Source organism: Ochlerotatus camptorhynchus, unplaced genomic scaffold, assembly GCF_037179485.1.
Source record: "Ochlerotatus camptorhynchus isolate MF236.1 unplaced genomic scaffold, CSIRO-AGI_Acam_v1.1 ptg000330l, whole genome shotgun sequence".
Taxonomy (NCBI): Eukaryota; Metazoa; Arthropoda; class Insecta; order Diptera; family Culicidae; genus Ochlerotatus; species Ochlerotatus camptorhynchus.
This window is the reverse complement of record NW_027040818.1, coordinates 12,641,941-12,658,868: the sequence shown is the minus strand read 5'-3', so window position 1 is coordinate 12,658,868 and position 16,928 is coordinate 12,641,941. Positions and strand designations below refer to the sequence as shown.

At 41.3% G+C, this 16,928-nt stretch overlaps 1 protein-coding gene across 6 annotated transcripts in view; it reads left to right on the top strand.

The window, feature by feature from the left end:
* Obsc (Obscurin) overlaps positions 1–16,928 on the top strand; it is a 222,500-nt gene that overhangs the window by 146,297 nt on the left and 59,275 nt on the right. For all 6 annotated transcript variants that reach the window (XM_065230324.1, XM_065230322.1, XM_065230325.1 and 3 more), the window contains exons 5-7: positions 228–359; positions 424–600; positions 789–954. In XM_065230324.1, coding sequence (XP_065086396.1) covers positions 228–359; positions 424–600; positions 789–954 — 475 coding nt within the window. The remainder of the gene's footprint in view (positions 1–227; positions 360–423; positions 601–788; positions 955–16,928) is intronic.

Below are 16,928 nucleotides of genomic sequence, written 5' to 3'. Positions count from 1 at the left end.
TTAGTCCAGAAAAAAGTTCAAACAATTTACAAAAAGTTGATGTACAATACAAAAGTACAATACGGGTATTTTTTTTAAATGTTCAATTTAATTTAAATTTTGAAAAACGGGACACTATCAAAATTAAGATTGATTGAAAAAAACTTCGGCAAACTATGAATTACTTCAAGCCATAATTATAAGCAAGCACATTGAAATTCACCATAACTCGCTTTCTTTCGACCCAGGTGGAAAGTACGAATCTTCGACGGGGACGACAATGCCAAGGCGGGCTGGATTCCGGTCTCGGTGCTGGACATCATGCACACCGATCAGGCCGTGTTCGGTGAGAAAGCCAACGATGCCACCTATCGTCGTGAGTAAGTATATCCTATTCCACAAACTCTTTTAAGTGAACTAATTCCCTCCTCTATTGTGGTGTAGAGCCGTCGTTCGTGAGCTGATTGAAACTGAGGAGGAATTCGGCCGGGATCTGCAGCTGGTCGTCGAAAAGTACATCAAGTTCATCGACAATCCGGACAACAAGATTCCCCGGCAGATCCGCGATCACAAGGATGACATCTTCAACAACTTCAAACAGATCGCGGACTTCCATAATACGTAAGCATGCAGCGACGGCAAGCACGAGCGCTATTTTCAGGTCACACGGTTGGTTTAGGTCCAAAATGCTGCAACCATCTAACCAACCGACCAACCAAGCGTACAATTTTCCGCGGCTAATTTAATCTGAAATGCTGTTTTCTCCCGTTTTTTTCCCGTTTATGGTACCGGCCCGAACGGATGGGCAGTGTGCTGATCGAAGGTGTCAAGTACTACGCCAACAATCCGAAAATGATTGGCAAAACGTTCCTCCGGTTGGAGCGCGACTTTGACAAACACGTTCGGTACTGCCGCGATGCCCCGGTTGCGCAGGAGTTCCTCGCCGCCAACGACGCCGTGAGGGACTTTTTTATGGTAAGTACTACATATGATGGGATGTTTATAGCAAATCGTGGCAAAGCTTAGCACCGGTAGCACCACCTAGCGTTCGGTGATGGAAAACCACATGATCGGGAAAGTTGGTCGATTTGCTCGCTTTATCCAACCAGCTGCTGCGCAGCTCATAAATCTTCCCACTCGCGGAAAGTCTTCGTCGGTCGTCATCGTACGCATGTCAAGAAATTAGTTCTGCCCCGGCGGCATGTTTCGCTGATCCGTACCGGTCTCGGTTGACATGGTGCAAAGTGCGATGTTGTTGTTGTTTGTTGCATTCCTTTTTCCGCTACATGTAGGGATTTAGTTGGTTTTGCTGGTACAGCTGGGTTCAGTCTATCACGTGCGGTAATAAGGAGTGTTTCTTTGAATGTCACAGTTATGCGGTACGTTAACATGGGCTGTCAGTACCGTTGACACGGTACTTAGGGAGTGCAACACTGTTGCGGGTAGCTTGATTTATGCAGTGTTGGTGCTTCTTGGAAAGGGAACACTACGCCCGAATAGATCGGTTAATCAAACGGACCATGACTTTTATTCGAATGTCAATCCATCGTCAATGAAAGTTCGATGGAGACGCATCATACTTCTTACCTCTATGACATCGAATCGATGCTTTGGGCTACATTGGTGTTCAGAGTCATTGGGTGGCCATCCCAGGTAACAATTTGATGCTGAATAAGTGTTGTTCAATCGATTTTAATTCAGCCTTAATTTGAATAATTGATGTACATATACCACGTTAATCTTTGTTCAGCTTTTAAACACCTTTTTTTAACTTTAAATGATCTTTATTTCTGGTATTTGTGTGGTTTTACATGTATGAATTAAAAAGTGACACAGATGCGTCTTTTCAACTTTAGTTCATTTTGAAATGTTTAATTATTATTTAAAGTTCCTAGTTCTTTCAGGCCTGTTTCTAAGAATGACCACCTTGGTGGTATTGGTTTGTTTTAAATTGGAAAAGGGAAACTACTTATAACTACTATTTACAACTACAACTACTATATCCACCTAACCTACTATATACAAATTGCTTATCAAAGCATGTTCTGATACATTGCATTTTTGTGCAAATTTAGTCTTCATTTCGTTAATTCTGGAATCTATTTTTGGAATGTCTGCCTCTTCGTGTAAATTTATTATTCTAGTGTCGAAAAGACGATCGACGATCATCCTAAGTACTCTGTTTTGTGCCACCTGGACTTTGTTCCTGTGAGTTTGAGCACTTGATTCCCACACCGGTGCAGCGTAGAAAATTGCAGGTGCTATGATTTGATTGTAGACAGCCAGTTTGTTAACCCTGCAGAGGCGGGATCTGCGAGAAATCAGCGGATACAAACACCTAACTAAGCTTGAACACTTAACTAACGTCTTTTCTATATGCGAGCGGAACAGGAGCTTCTCATCGAATACCATTCCAAGGTACGTAACTTTAGCAGACCACTCAACCGTTGTGCCATCCGTGACTACTGTGCAAGAAGGTGCTGGTATCAGTTTGGGTGATTGTCTATGCAGGAACATGATAGTTTGGGTTTTGGAGACGTTGATTTTGATTTTCCAAGTTTTTGCATAGTCAGCAAAGGTGTCAAGGCATCGTTGTAGTCTTTTTTTGTAATTTCGCGAGGCATTCTGCCCTTGACTGATATCGCGGTATCATCTGCGAACAGGAAGAACACGCAACCGTCTCCGAGGGGAGGAATGTCAGAAGTATACAAGCTGTAGAGCAAGGGGCCCAAGAGTCATTCTGCCTTGCGGAATGCCTGCCGGGATGGAAAATTTGTCGGAGAAACAACCATTCAACGATACCTTGAACGACCTTTGCTGAACGTAATTACGGGTAATTTTGACCAAATGCAACGGTAAATTGAAGTTACAAAGCTTGTATATAAGTCCGTTATGCCAGACATTGTCAAACGCCTTTTCGACGTCTAGCAAGGCCATGGCTGTGGACTTGGATACAGCCTTGCTACTTCGAATGTTGTTCGTCACCCGTACTAGTTGATGAGTGGTGGAGTGTCCTTTCCTTTGATGAGTTTTCAGCACCTTGGCTACCTTCCAGAATGGACGGGAGCGGTCATCCAGATTCTGGACAACACGCCCGAAACTTTCATTTCGGATTGAGTCAATTCTGGAAGCAATCTGGCTGTTCAGATCGGTCATTTCACGTTTCCTCGTTAGATCTCCAGTCCTCTGAAACTGGCGTCTAAAGGGCGAACACGAAATTATTGCGACACCGAAAATGTCATGCCAATTTTCTTATAATGTTTAGAATCAAACCAAAATTTAGGGTAGTTTTATACATATATTTACTTCAAAAATCAAAAGAAAAGTTAATCGATGGAGCCTTGAGTGTAAAATTGAACGCATTTTCGCTTGATGCCCTCCATCAAAGTCCTTACAGTGTCATCCGGTACCAGTTTCTCAGTTTTTTTTCCATTTTCTTAACATGTCCTTCTCGTCTTTGACTGTCTTCTTGCTCTTCCGAAGTTCCCGCTTCATTATTGCCCAGTACTGATCCACCGGACGCAGCTCCGGACAGTTTGGCGGATTCATGTCCTTTGGAACAAAATGGGCAGAATTGGCCTCATACCACTCCAGGACACTTTTAGAATAGTGGCATGATGCCAAATCTGGCCAAAATAGCGGAGCTTCGTCGTGCTGCTGCAAGAACGGCAAAAGGCGCTTCTCGAGGCACTCAGATTTGTAGATCTCGCCATTTACTGTGCCCTTTGTCACGAAAGGCTCACTCCTCAGTCCGGAAGAGCAGATGGCCTGCCAAATGAGATATTTGGAGGCGAACTTCGACATTTTCTTCTTCTTAAATTTGTCGTCCACATCGAACTTGCTCTTGCCGGTGAAAAACTCCAACTCCGGAATTTGCTTAAAATCGGATTTTATATACGTTTCGTCGTCCATCACACAGCAGCCATATTTTGTCAGCATCTTCTCGTAGAGCTTCCGTGCCCGAGTTTTAGCCGTCGATTGTTGCCGCTCATCGCGGTTTGGAAAGTTCTGTACCTTGTATGTATGTAGTCCAGCTCTCTTCTTTGCATTCTGGACGTAGCTCTGCGACATGCCGATCTTTTTAGCCAAATCACGGCTTGAGACGTTGGGATTTGCTTTAATCATCCGCTTCACCTTTCCCTCCGTCTTTTTGTTCTCCGGTCCCAGTTTTCTTCCAGCTCCTTTGCCGTGGTCCAACGTCAACCGCTCCTGGAACCGCTTCAACACTCTGGAGACGGTTGAATGGTGAATGTTCAACATTTTTCCCAACTGCCGGTGCGACAGGTCAGGAAATTCCAGGTGTTTGGAAAGAATTTGTTCTCTCAACTCGCGTTGGTTCACCTCCATTTTCGTTGAATCGAAAAACACGACTTCGAGTTTGACAGCATGTACACAATACACATCAATGAGAAAGTGTGCAAAATTTGGTTGATTTTTACTCAATGGTAAAAAAGTTATGCCCTGTTGAATGTGTCGCAATAATTTCGTGTTCGCCCTTTAGTCTTTGCGCAGGTTTTGAGCAGGTGTCACGTGGGTGCCGACTTCAGCCACCACCGGTTGGTAGTCGGAGCTGAGATCGTTGATCGCCATCGGTTTGGATAGTCCAAAGTTCGATAGAAAAAAGTCCAACGTGGAAGGGTTTCCCGCCGGAGAGATGAATGTCGGTTCATCCGGAAATTGGACTGTATACAGCCCAAGCTGCGAGTGGTCGAAGAGCAAACGTCCATTCTGATTCCGCTGATAGTTCCGCTCGTGCGAGTGATGGTAGTCAGGTCATTTTTAAATTGGATGCCTAATCCATTACTGGCAGCACACTGACGAGGGCAGTATACGGCGATGAACCGGACGTTTCCGGTTGGTGATTCCACCTCCACACTAAGGGCCTCGATGATAGAAGTGCGGATATGCGGCAGCGTGCAGAACTTGATTCCTTTCTTGATGATGATCGCAACACCACCCCCCCTGAAGTCGGTACGATCAAGCCGGATAATGTGGTGATCAGGCAACCAAAAGCTGTCACCGGATTTAAGATGGGTCTCTGCTAGGAGGCCCACGTCGATACTATGCTTGCGGAGGAAGTCAGCAAGCTCGAGTCTTTTTGCTCTTACAGAGCATGCGTTCCATGTGACGACAGTTATCGGTTTAGACACCATATTGAATAATAAACTTACCGAGCACTTGGATCTGTTCGGGCTTGCTGCGGCACTGACGAAGAGCGCTGGTCATGTGGACGAAAATCTTCATCAGCTCATCCGCAGAGAAGAGATCGGGATTGACGTTTTCCAGAATCCAGGGGGGATGGGGAACTTTGTCCTGCAGAAACACCGTGTTGCGTAGCAGGAAGAGGTGGGAAGTCCTCCACTCTGAATGCCGGCGTATCTTCCTTCTTTCGTCCTGGTTGATTTCTTGTGGACGCCTGCTTTCGGATCCGCTTGAAATCTTCGCGTTTGGGGCACTGTTTGTCGGACCCTTGATAAGCGCCATCACAGTTGGCGCATTTGGCCGTTTCGGACCCGTCGACAACCCACTCGGAGGAGGCATGGTTTTGGGCGCATTTGCCACAGCGCGGCTTGACGAAGCAGTTTCGGGTGCCGTACCCGAAATTCAGGCAACGCTGACACTGGGTGACGTCGTGACGGCCGCCACGGTATGACTCCCATCGGACAATGATGGAATTGATGGAGCGGATGACCTTCAACGCATTGAGCGTCACCGTTCCCTTCTGGAAATGCACCAGGAAAAGGCAATCTGGATACTTCTTGACGTTCTCGTCCCTCCTTGTCATCCGGAAGACGGCAGTTGGGGCCAGCTTCTTGATCTCCGCTTCGATCAACTTCGGGTCAAAGTTCGGTAGACCGCTGATGACGACCTTGAATGGTTTCTCACCGGGAATGTCGTGGGTGAAGAATTCCACCTTGGAAGTCCTCAGGTGGGCGACGACCAAGTCATACTCCGCTTTCGTTCGAAGCATCACCTTGGTGCCTCTGTCCAACTTGAATTCGGCTTTAACGCCCAGCGACGCCAGATCTGCGATGAGATCGTTAAGATGGGCATTTTTTACTACCAACGGAGGTAGCTTTACTTTTGCCGTGCTTATGGCGGCAACGTCACCGAAATCTCCGACATCACTGCCGTTCGTCGCAAGAGAAATCGTGCAATCGGACTGGGCCCGATTCTCCTTCCTCTTTTTGCTGCGCTTTCCTGTTACAGCTGGTTGGGTATGCCCATCGATGGGAAGAACAGCAAACCTGTTTGATGTAGGCACACCGGAACTTCCTTCACCGGGCTTCCTGAGCGATGCTTCCCCATTTCGGGGCACACACACACACGCACGACAAACCACGAACGAAAGAGCGCGAACACTAACTCAAAAAATAACTTTCCGAACAAGTCACGAGAGCGAGCTCAAACCCACTGGCGTGCACAGGGTGGGGCAAGGTGGGGCAATTGCCCCTCCTTTTATAAATAAGATTTTTATTTCCACATTTACAAAATTATGATATAAAATAACTTGATTTCTTGATAACTTGATTTGAAGGAAAAATAACTTCATTTCATAAAATAAGAGCACTGAAAATTGCACCACAAAGGTGCATGAAGGGACAAACTTCAATGAAATTTTGTGCATACAAAGAATTTCTGGAGTATTTTTTTCTTTTTCAATGTGGTTCATGGAGGGTTAAAAGAAGAGGGTAAATTAAGGTTGAAAAAATTCACCTTCGTGATGGAAGATCGAATAAAAAGCTTTTTATTGAATATTTCTGGTGTAAAAATATCATCAAGGTGGTGCATGGCATGGAGGGACTAATCACAATGAAAATTAGAAAAATTGAATTTAACTGAAAATGTCTAGTGGAAAGTTCGCTACACTGTGGTGAATGTAGAAGCAAGGTTTATTCATTTTTCTGGTCCATAATTTGCATCGTTCTGATGAATGCAAGCTTCATTGAAAATTTATGGTGGAAAATTTGCAGCATTCTGGTGCATAAAGAGGCAAAGCCTGAAAATTTCACCACAAAGGTGCATTGTGAAACAAACTTCACTGACAATTTTCGGTGCATCGTTCTGGTGAATTGAGGAGCATGCTTTATTGAAAATTTCTGGTGCAAAATTTGCATCGCTCTGATAAATGAAATGAACGGAAAATTTCTGTTGGAAAACTTGCACAGGTTTGGTAAATCAAGGCACATTTAAAATTAATCTATATTGAAAAATTCTAGTGGAAAATTGGGTCTTAAATTTGCATCCTTCTGCTGAATCCTTGTGCTGAATAGAGAAACAAACTTTAATAATAATTTCTGGTGTAAATTTTGCACCATTCTGATGATTGGAGGGAAGCTGCTTTGCTGAAAATTTATGATGAAAAATCTAAAAATAGGGGCAAGCTTTATTTGGTGGAAAACCTGCAACATTTTGATGATAGGAGAAGCAAGCTATATTGAAAATGTCTGGTGGTAAATGGAAAAAGGAAATCTGCACCAATCAGAAGATTGGAGAAGCAATGTTTATTGAACATTAACGGTGAAAAAATTGCATCGTTCTGATCAATTGAAATTTTCTGGTGTCAAGTTTGTATTGAAAATTTATGGTATAAGATTTGAAACAATCTGCTACATGGAGAGGCCTGACGTAACAATTGCACAGTTCTGGTGAATGGAGGGGCAAGCTTTATTGAACATTTATGTTAGAAAAACTACAACGTTCTGGTGAATGGCCGGACAACTTAAACTTGATTTCCGAGAAGAACCTTAAGGGTATTGAATTGAGTTCTAAAAGAAAAGATTTCTAGGATGATTCCATGAAAATTCGGCGAATAATTTCTAGTGAATCCTGCAGATAGTTCCAAGATAATTTCGAAAAAAAAATACCGAGAGAATCAAATTTGGAATGAAGTTCCAAAAGGATGTTGAGAAAAGTTTCAATGGAGTTCCGAGGATAATTTCAAGCTTATTATGAGAAGACTTTCTTTAAGGGAATTTCAGTTCCAAGGTGTTTTGAGAAAAAAAAGTTCTAAAATATTCCGAGAAGAATCTCAAGGATATTGAATTCTTATGACAGTTCCAAAATATTTCTGGGAAGAATTCAAAGAAAATTCTGCAGATAATTTTTAGTGCCCTTTGCAGATAGTTCCAAGACAATTGCGAAAAGAATACCGAGAAAATCCAATTTTGAGTGTAATTGCAAAGCGATTATAAGCAAAATTTCAAGGGAATTCGGAGGATAATTTCTAGCTCATTCAGTTTCAATGTGTTCTGAGAAAAAAAAACATGAGGAGCTCTAAATATAATTCCAGTGGACTTCTGAGAAGAACTTCAAAAGAGCTCTTGGGAGAGTTCTAAAAAAATCCCAGAAGAACCTCAAGGATGTTGAATTTTGATGACAGTTCCAAATGATTTCTGGGGAGTATTCCAAGAAAATTCTGCGAATGATTTATAGTGAATCCTGCAGATAGTTCCAAGATAATTCCGAAAATAATACCAAGAAAATTACCTTTTGAGTGAACTTGAGTGAATTTGAGGAAAATTTCAAGGGAGATAATTTCTAGCTAATTCCGGGAATAATTTCTGGATAATATTGAAGAAATTCTTCTGAAACTCCAAATGAATTTCAAATTTAAGGTGTTCTGAGTAAAAGTCAAGAAGAGTTCTGAAAATAATTCCAGATGACTTCTGAGAAGAATTTCAAAATACCTCATAGAGTTCTAAAAATTTCGAAAAGAACCTTAAGGAGATCTGAGGAAGGACTTTTTCGCAACTGTACAAAGTTTAAAGACAGCTTTTGGATTCCCTAATTGAAAAGTGAGTATTAGTTTGCCATTGAACCTTGGTCTATTGTTGTCTTACTAAAAATTCGTCTAAGAATCTTCTCTGAAAAAAAAAAAATTACAGCTGTTTATGTGCGTTGCAATAATTTCGGGTTTGTCTGTTATATCATCTTTAAAAAACATGTTGATTGTTCAGCATCAGTTTTTCGTCACCCCGAATGACGGTACTTTGGGATGGTTCATCATCGTCGATGCGATTAAATTGCCAATTTTCATTGGCTGTCTGAAAGTAGTTTGCATTGAAGAAGATGAACCACCACCGGAGCAAAACATAAATAAAATTAGCTAAATTAAACAGTAGGGTGGATGGACAGCACCATCTCCTACGCACTTTGGAGTACTCCCCATCCCCAGATTAAATGCACCATAATACAAATTGCCCCTCCTTAACAAGATGTCTGTGCACGCTAGTGCTCAAACCGCACTAAACTGCTTACCGTTCAAGCAGAGAATGCTTTTAAACATCTAAATCTGGTGATTTTAATAAGCCAAAAGCTTAACAGTTATATAAATTATAAGCTTTTTAAGGCATTAAATAACAGTCTTCTCCAACCCTTGTTCAGTCTTCTAGTTTTTAGAAAAAAAAATGATGGAAGACCGCTTCATATCTTATATATTTTTATGGGACTACAAGGTACTGGCTAATTGGATTTACATATTTATATTTTTACTAGCTGAGTGTGCCCGGCCTTGCTCGGGATTCAATATTAGCTTGAGTTTACGCACCAATTAAAAAAAGGATGCTATATTTTACGTAGCACCCCCCCCCCCCCTCCTTTATCTAAGGGGCCACCCCTTATGACCTCCACATGCCAAATTTGGTTCCATTTGCTTGATTAGTTCTCGAGTTATGCAGAAATTTCTGTTTAGTTTGTATGGGAGCCCCCTCTTACAGAGGAGGGAGGGGTCTCAAACCATCATAAGAACCTTTACCGGCCCCAAAAACCCCTGCATACACATTTTCACGCCAATCGGTTCAGTAGTTTCCGAGTCTATAAGGGTCAGACAGACAGAAATTAATTTTTATATACACTGGAGTCGCTTTTTACGCGGTTTTTTTTTACACGGTTTTTTTTACGCGGTTTTTTTTACGCGGATTTCGAAATTTACGCGGTTTTTTTTACGCGGATTCCGGAATTTACGCGGTTTTTTTACGCGGATTTTGGTTTTTTTTACGCGGATTTCAGAATTGACGCGGTATATCGCTTTTTACGCGGTTTTTTTTTACACGGTCTTTTTTACGCGGTTTTTTTTTACGCGGATTTCGGAATTTACGCGGTTTTTTTTTACGCGGATTCCGGAATTTACGCGGTTTTTTTTACGCGGGACGTATCACCCGCGTAAAAAGCGACTCCAGTGTATATAGAAGAGAATAGATAGATTATAAGTCTAAAAATTACCTTTGCATTTCGGGATTCGAACCGAGAGTCCCTGATTCCCAGGCATCAATCATGCCTACTGGACCACTTAAGCATATGTTTGGCAAAAGGTATGATCATTAACTTAAAACTCGTCCAATTTAAGTTGAATAACAGCAACAGGAGGAGTATTGTACAGCAATGCAGAATTGTAAACAACAACTGGTGACAGTAAAACATTCCTCTCATTTTCAAGCGTAGATGGTCATGTGGAAGCTATTTTAGTGTCATAATTGAGTTATATTTTTGGAATTATGTCTGAAAATTCAGTGCAATATAGCAGTCAAAACACAGAAACACAAATTTTAATACTTCCGACGTCGTCGCAGCCCACTTCAACCTGAAGCTATTCCTAAAAAGCTCCTCTACCTTGTCTCTACTGCTGCTGCTGCTTGGGATTAGAAAGGTAGGCAGTGAATTTAGAAAAACTAAAATGTCGGAAATGCAACGAGTGACACTAACTACATTCAACAAATCAGGCTATCAAAAAATTTGTAGTGCATTGCTGATTTGTGGAGTAGTGTTAAGCTAAAATAAGGCTTGTTCAATCTTTAGATCAGCTAATTTATTGAGGTTGAATTATGGGGATACAATTAGCTTCATGCACTGCTAATCAATTATATATTCAGCCTGCTGTCAATCAGCTTTGTACACCTCAAATCAACCAATAATCAGCATATGTTCTTACTGTTCAGCTTGAATTGTTACTTGGGATTGTCATTTGATGAATTGGCATGGAATCTAATGACATGCACGTAAAATTCAGAAAATTTTCATATGCCGTATGACTAGTTTATGTTGAAGAATTTGACCACTTCCCCAGGGCTTCCGGAACCTGGTCCAACTAGAAGTTTCTTTAGACCATAGTTCAGTTCTTATCATACCCATCGATTTTGCAAAACGATTTTTTGGTTATATCTCGATATTTGAGTTTTGTAAAAAGCAAGGGTAGCCCTTTTAAATGGCACAAATAATATTTGGCCCTGATTATCCCCTCCAAATCTTTTACATTTTTACCGGATTGAATATCTTAGCATTTTATAAGACGTCAAAAAAGCTTTGTAACGACAAAAATCACAGATATGATTTTATATCAATTTAAACAACAAAATGGGTACACCGTCGCACACATAAGAGTTAAAATATATGACCAAACTACCTGAATTTCTGCTGCTGAGGAACGCTGCTGTATGACATAAGGTACACCGAGGTAAATGGGGCCTAAAAATTGTATAGTTCAACTTTATAAGATTGTGTAGTCTTCAATCGGTAACTTTACACATACTGTACGAAGTTAGTTGAGGAACGAACACAAGTTTTGACCATCCACCTGTAGTGGGCAGCACTTGAGAAATATTACATGTCATTGTCATTTTTGAGATCATAGATTTCAATAAGATTGTGACGAATTCCATCCCAACGCGTGCTGAACTGTTACAATTGTTCGAAGTTTATTAATAATGTCTAAGTATCATTTTTTGTAAATCAAAACTATGGAAAACAGCTGGGACGGCCCCGACGTAGTCATGAGTTCAAATCTCATTCCCGAACAAGTCGCGAACAAAATTGATAATAATCTATAATACTGGCAACACTGCCCACTGTTGGAGCGTGCTGGTCACTCAAAGTTATGAAAATTGCGCACGCATATTTCGCTCTCCTCTTCCCGCGCATTCAGTATGGGTCGGTCACTCACAAAACGACGAGCGTCGCGACGTTCATGGCGACAGGATTAAGTTTCTTGTTTTGGTGCCCTGTGGATTCATATTGATGGACCGAGGATTAACGAAAATAATTGGGTCGGATTGACGCGGACTCAATGCAAACCATCGCGTCGTTTGATCTGTTATGTCTCACTGGGAAATAATAACACGTGAAAAATTTCCGAACATTAATTTGACCGTAATTCTGCATCACGCTCGCGCTGTGATCACGATGCAAGGGTTGATTTTTTTTTCGACGATTGGATTGTTTTGCTCTTGAGAAAATTTTAATCACTCTAGGTTATAATACACCCGCAAATTTCGCAACTCGTTGAAATACATATTCTTTTTCTAGCACCAAAAATTTCTCCTAAGCCGATTCTTTCCTTCTCTAATATCAGAACATCCGAACAATCCGGAAACGATCATCACCAACCCAAAATGATGCAAGAAACCGGCGTTGTTATGAGGACGTTTACATTTTCATCAGAGACAGACATTCAAACCACTTCATTTGGGATCTATTCTCGTTTTATTGTTCTCTATGCTCGAAAGAAGAAAAGAAAAAAAAAATCGTCCTCTCATTTTCAGTTATCTCATCGTCAAATTTTTCTTCATTATATGATGTGCCAAACGAGGGGACGAAACCAAAACACCATCTGCATCGGCAACCACAGCACACTGGGGAAATTAGGCAGGTTAGATAATCTTGGGAACGGGTGTCGTCAATCCCAAGAAGAGACATAAATTTCGTTAAGTGGACTATCTTCATTTCGGTAAATAACCGGCGCAGAGTAGAGCGCATCCGCAACGGTTACAACGGTTGTAACGAAATCGGATTCCCCAGAACATTTTCGTCAGTTTCATTGACCATCATATCCGTTGGCTTCCTCATCCCTAAGCCCGAATCCAACGGGTGGCGCGTGATCTAAATTTAACAATCCTTCTCAGCAACGGGGAGCACATTGAGAAAATATATTTTTTGAACTTTGTAAATTTGGTTGCCGGTATAGTACAGTAGGTATGTATGGTGACAGCGTGTAGTAGAGTGCACACAAAAAAAACGAAAATTGTGGCGTTTGGGGGTCAGCGCTGAGAATGGTCGTAAAATTTGGACATCTTATGAAGACGTGCAAGTTCGAACCACTCGCCGCTCGATTAACGGTAGTAAAACGTGACACTGCAACTGGAGGGTAAATTATGGCGATTTTCATTTGCAGCGGGCGGAGAAGTCGTTATGAATGAAATATTATAAATGGAGACACGCGCAATGACAAGCCGCCTATTTTTGTGTTCTTGGGTGGCGTCCGGTGTTGATTTGCTATGTATCTTAGTTCTCTTTTACGACGCGCAGAGGTGATAAAATTCGGGACGGATTCAAAACATCCATCGATCCCTGAATAAACATCAGAACATTGGGCCGTCTAACGTTACCTTTCCTGGCCCAACGTCCTTCGATGTGACCTACTGAACAATGTTACGTCTGGTAACTCGGTTCGTGGCTGCTTGACTTCAGTTTTTTTAGCGTCCCGCATTCCTAGATCTTGCTCCAATGGAAATTCTCATAAGAATTGCGTTGAAATACTCCACTGAATTCCATTGAGGCTCTCGATTTAATTTCCTACAGAATTCTCCTCAAAATTAAACTTCTTAGAATTTTTGCTGGATTATCTAGGAATTCTACTCAGAACTACCTTGGAATTCACCTAAGAACATTCTTAAAGTTCTTTCAAATCGTTTGAATTCAAATTCTCATCACAATTATCTTGGAATTCTAGTCCGATGTCTGTAGAATTCTTTCGAATAATTTAGCCTAAATTCTCCTCATAATTACAATTAAATTATCGTCCAGGGCTGGAAAGCACCTCAGAGCGTTAGCAAAGCAACTTTGTGCATGGATTTCACAACACTCGACAAAGAGTGTGTGGTTCTCCCATTTACTTCGAACACTCTTTTCCAACTAATTTGTGAGAAAGCGATCCACACAATGAGCGGTACACTCCGTGCGGCGCAGGGAGCCAGATTATTTTTTTCATTATCGGTAGCTTCTCAAAACTTTTATCGGTAGTTATCGGTAGGTCGACTTAAGAAGGCTTTCCCGATACTTGAAACTTTTGTGAACGGGGGGGGGGGGATGACTCTGCTCCAGAACAATACACTGTCCTTCAGTTCTTCTGCTCTAAACGTGTCGAAATCAATTTTTCTAATTATAATCTAAAAATCTGTGATTCTCGGTAGGAAAAGTGAAAAATCGGTAGTTTTGAACCTTTCGTCTGTGAATCCCGAAAAATCGGTAGGACTACCGATAAATCGGTAGGTCTGGCCACCCTGCAGGAAGCGAATATAATACAACAAGCGCTAATGTCTTCTTTGAATTCTTTGCAGACGTTGCTTACCACGACTGCATGCAAAGGAGATGAAGAAGGGCATAACGAAGAAGAATTTTGTCTTTTTGCTGGGTTTCCCATTTGCAACCCTACACTGAGTGGCGCTCTTTGCGTCGGAGCGATGGCTACACATTGAGCTTTCGCTATTTCTGGGTGTGTATCTGTCTTCTCTTCTACGCTGCTATGGAGCTTTTCGACGTCTAATCGGCGCACACTACTGTACCAACAATCAATACGAAACTAACGATTTTAAACTGGCTCACTACTTGACTAGCCTATTGGTCCCAAGCAAACGATTAACGTACCCCATTCTAGTCGAAATTCTAGTACTACGCAATGTTTGTTTTGATTCGTTATGAAAGTTTGACAGATAAAATGAGGGGTTAGTGGTTTTTCCTATGTTTCGAGGGGTTAATCGATTAGCTTGGGACCGAAGATAGTACCAGAGCTGAGCCAAAAAGTTGAGCACGTTATTTCGGGACCTTCTAGTCTTAGAGTTACCTCTATGACTGTACCATTTAAATCCAACGAGTGTGAGCAAGAGGGAAACAGGGCGCACATTGAGTGATCAGATGACAGCCCTGGTGTTAAGCTTTTCAAAGTTATTTTTTTCATCTAATATTCTTGTAAAATCATGGTTCCAACCCCATGGAAATTCTTCTTAGCATTCCCTTGGAGTTCACTTGGAATTCTCGTCAGGGTCCTTTTGGGAGTCTCCTTAGAACTACCTTGTAATTACCCTTAGAACTCTCCTCTCAATTTCTTTAAAATTATCCTCCGGTTTCACAAGGAACCAGGAGCTTCTCAGAACTACTTTGGAACAGGCATGTCTAAACGCAACACTACCCTGCGTACTGCCTTTTTTACACACCACCAAGAGCATTGAGTTGTACGCTCCGTACCAGCGCTCGATAGAAAACAACAAAAGCAGCAAACAAAGCACCGGTACCGGTGCCCGTGCACAATTGTTTGCACCGGTGTATGGATCTTCGGCAAGCACCAAGACCGAGTGTTTCTGACTTCGGCAAACACCGCAGCCGAGGGTTTTCGATTTCGGAAAACACGCTTGCTGCTCGCAGGAATTTTCTTTGGGCGACTTAAGCTGGGTTTAGACAGGGCTGAATTCAACTGACTTGAACGCGAATTGAACGTGTAAACCATGCCATTCAACTGACTTGATCAACTCACTTGAATTGAAAAAAGTTGAACCAGGCGCAACTTTTCAAGCCAATTGAATTCAACTGAGTTCATCATTGAACTTGTCTAGTCTAAGCCCAGCTTTATGAAAGATTAGAGCTGATAGGCGAGTAGTCGAAGCATTGGTCTCATAAGGCCAATGTCCATGGTTCGATTCCAGTCTGTCCCCTTCTAATTTTTTCTATCAACATTATTTTCATAAGCTAAATACATTTCATACATTTCGATTTCTTTTGGCTAAAAAGCATTACGCAATCTTATGAATCTTATGAGCTCAAAAGAGTCATCTACCAGGATTATTAAAAATACGCAAATCACCCACTTCGCAAGAGCGTGTTTCTGTTGCCGTCCACCCACTGGTATTTCTTGGCTTTATGTTAACTAATTGAGCTGATTGTTTTCACACGATTTGAGTCAATCTAACAACTTATATCCAACAACAACAAAACAGATACCATGGCTGATACGGAGCTAGTAAAAGGTAGAATGCGATCCTTCTTGAGGGCGTTGTTTTTATTTAGGGGAAAACAGCCCAAAATGCATCTCGCGCAAATCGCTCGATGCGATTTTTCATAGCATTCCCATTTTTAATTAATTAATTTGACTAGTCACAGTGCTAGTTTAGTACTTGAACTAGCATTTCGGCCAAATTAAGAGTGAGCTATGAAAAATCAAATCGGGCGTATGGCCCTGGGTGCATTTTAGGTTGTTCTACCCTACATAAATGGTGAGTAGTTCTGTTCACCCACCGCTATTTGGGTGTTTACATCTATGCTGGTGTGCTGATGCTAGTGAACTAAAGCTGTACTTATAAATAGTCAGCATAATGTAAACAGGGCGCCAGAATCTAGCATGAGATTTTAGAAGCCTCTGAAATTCGTGCTAGTTAGTTGAGTTGGTTGAGCTAGTGAACCAGCATATAATATATTACATATTATGTAAAAACCCATTATATCTCTACTATTATTCAATCAGTTGAGCTGTTTGTTTTTGTTGAAGATAAGTTATGATTATTAGATTGACACTTATCACATTAAATCAATCAGCTAAATTATTTAATATAAATCCAAGAAATACCAGTACACAGTTGTCCAGGAAAGTGTTTTTCAGGTAAAAACTAAAAAAGTGCATAAAGATGCAGTTTAATCAAGTCGGTGTCTTCAGACAAGTTTAGATTTGAAAAAAAAGGCGCTTCTGATGAAGGGGTCGTCCATAATTTAAATCCCTTAGAACAAAAACTAAAATTTCTAACTTTTTTTTCTATGCGGTTTAGAAAAATTAAATATTCCACAAAGTTGTAGATCTTATTATTTTCAAAAAACTTTGCCCAAAACATGAAAGGCTTAAATCGTCGTTTTCATTGAGATATGAAGTATTTTTTAAGGAAGGTCCCTTCAAATCGTTTTTTCAACCATAACTT